This window comes from Baudoinia panamericana (assembly GCF_000338955.1).
Source record: "Baudoinia panamericana UAMH 10762 unplaced genomic scaffold BAUCOscaffold_2, whole genome shotgun sequence".
NCBI lineage: Eukaryota > Fungi > Ascomycota > Dothideomycetes > Mycosphaerellales > Teratosphaeriaceae > Baudoinia > Baudoinia panamericana.
Genome location: NW_006911258.1, coordinates 2,020,978 through 2,023,334, shown reverse-complemented (window position 1 = coordinate 2,023,334; position 2,357 = coordinate 2,020,978). Strand labels below are relative to the sequence as shown.

At 36.1% G+C, this 2,357-nt stretch overlaps 1 protein-coding gene across 1 annotated transcript; it reads right to left on the bottom strand.

The window, feature by feature from the left end:
• Window positions 1-239: 239 nt before the first annotated feature.
• On the bottom strand, window positions 240-1,040 carry BAUCODRAFT_21959 (uncharacterized protein; the record flags this gene model as incomplete). Its single annotated transcript, XM_007674660.1, has 4 exons — window positions 240-710; window positions 766-784; window positions 896-949; window positions 1,027-1,040. 4 exons carry the CDS (start codon window positions 1,038-1,040, stop codon window positions 240-242), a joined length of 558 nt encoding a protein of 185 aa, XP_007672850.1.
• Between the last annotated feature and the right edge of the window lie 1,317 nt (window positions 1,041-2,357).

The following is a 2,357-nucleotide window of genomic DNA, read 5'->3' as shown; positions in this document are numbered from 1 at the left end:
GCTAGTATATTCCTATAGGCGCTATAATCGTTATTAAAAACCTAGTCGTACTACGGCTATCTCTACGTTATAGGTTCGCCTATAGTAATATAGATATATAATATATTGTCGTAATCTTAGCTCGTTATCGATATCCTAGTTCGGACAATAAAGCTATTTTTATATAAGTAGCTATAATATAGCACTTTCTAAGGTATTAGCGATATCTTAGTATATTAGTAGACGTAAGCGTAGTACGCCTAGCCTCTTCGAAGGCTAGAAAGAATAAAAGTAGAAACAAAAGTAGTAGTAGAAGTAGAAACAGAAATAGAAGTAATAGTAGAAGTAGAAGTAGAAGTAGAAGTAGAAACAAAAGTAGAAACAAAAGTAGAAACAAAAGTAGTAGTAGAAAGTACGAACAAAGTAAAAGTAGAAGTAGAAGTAGAAGTAGAAGTAGAGGTAGAAGTAGAAGTAGAAGTAGAAGTAGAAAGTACGAAAGAAGTAAAAGCAGAAGTAGAAGTAGAAGTATAAAAGAAGTAAAAGTAGAAGTAGAAAGTACGAAAGAAGTAAAAGTAGAAGTAGAAGTAGAAGTAGAGGTAGAAGTAGAAGTAGAAGTAGAAGTAGAAGTAGAAGTAGAGGTAGAAGTAGAAGTAGAAAATAGATATAGAAGTAGAAACAAAAGTAGAAGTAGAAGTAGAAAGTAGAAGTAGAAGACAGCGAGGAAGAGAAGCCTATAGGCTATCTTACACTATACTTCTATTTCTTATATATTAAGTATAAGGATACTATAGAGGTATAAGTAGTACTAACGTTATCTAGCGATAAGGGTTATATATATCCGGAGTATAGAGTATAGACATATTATAGGTTCTTCGACTTTAAGTAGTAAAAGTAGAAGTAGAAGTAGAAATAGAACCCTAAGTAGAAATAGCTATTAGCGCCGTCGTCGCTACTAGTAGAGGAGGAGGAGCTACTTTAATAGTACGACAAGACTTTATATTATTATAGAGAAGGTAATAAGCTTACGTAGTAATATATAGTAGGTACTATATAATAGGCATTATAGCTACGGCTACTAGTAACTAGTAATACCTCGAAAACAAGCAATATAGAGATCTTTATATTAACTTTAGCCTTAATTATAAGCGACAGCGAGGTTAAAACGAAGTAGTACGTTACGTATCTATATTACTATAGGATAACGGTTATATATACTATAGTCTTTAGCTAAACTCTAATTAGAGTAAAGCTTAGTAAGATCTATCTTTTCTATATACTTTATAAGTAAGGACTTCGTACCTATAATAACCGACGGGACTAGCTACTAACCCCTTAACTACGGATACTCTATATCGCGGCGATAATATCTATACCTAATAGTATACTCGAGATATAACCTCGATAGATTACCTTACTAGAATCGTCTAGTTTAACTCTAAGGAGTATCTCTTTTAATACGACCGCTACTAAACTATAATATCTAGTACTCTATATCGTAGTAGTAATACGAACTATAATAGCCCTCGTAACCTACTCGACTACCTAGCTTACCCGACTCTACTACTCTCTCTCTAATCCGACTATATATACTCTATACTAGGAGCCTCTAGATCGGCAGGCTTTTTATAGCCTAAGCTTAAGGCTTTTTACGCTCTAAGCTTAGGCTATAAAAGCCTACGCTAACACTCTACCTTCTAGTATACTATAGCCCGACGGAACTAGGTCTAACTCGACCTAAGATTTCGTTCGTAGCTATATAACCTAAGCTAAACCGGCATCTTACTCTCTTACCTATAATAGACTCTAGATATAACTCTAATAGATAACCTCGCCCTAGCCGACTAGTTAAACTTATATATATCGATATAAGCGACAAGCACTCGAGTTAATAGTCTTGCCCGAGCTCTAGTAGTAGCTCGGATCGTAGTATTATTATACTTCTCGAGTAGCGTAGATATATAGATATCTAGAGGGTTATCGACCTAGATACTCTATAGTAAACGAGCGAGCCTACTCTAGGACAGAAAGCGATAGTACTAGCGACATTGCCGGCAGTACTCTTAGGCCCGAAGCGTAAGAGGGACTAGAGTCTAATATACTAAGGTAGATATAAGGACCGACCGGCTAACCTAGTAACTCTATAGTAAGGCGAAAGAGACCTAGTAGATAGGAGTAAGAGAGGAGAATAGCTATACTAGCGGCCCTCTTTAATAGAGGCGGAGGTCGGAGCTACTCTAAGTATAGAGGCGTAAGTATACCGGTAGTAGGAGGTAAGAGCGCCGGCTATAGTAGGAAGGGTATAGTATATAATAGTAGCCTACTTATAGGAGATCGGTAACTACTAGGTAGCTCTAGGATAGAGGGACCTTCTATAGATA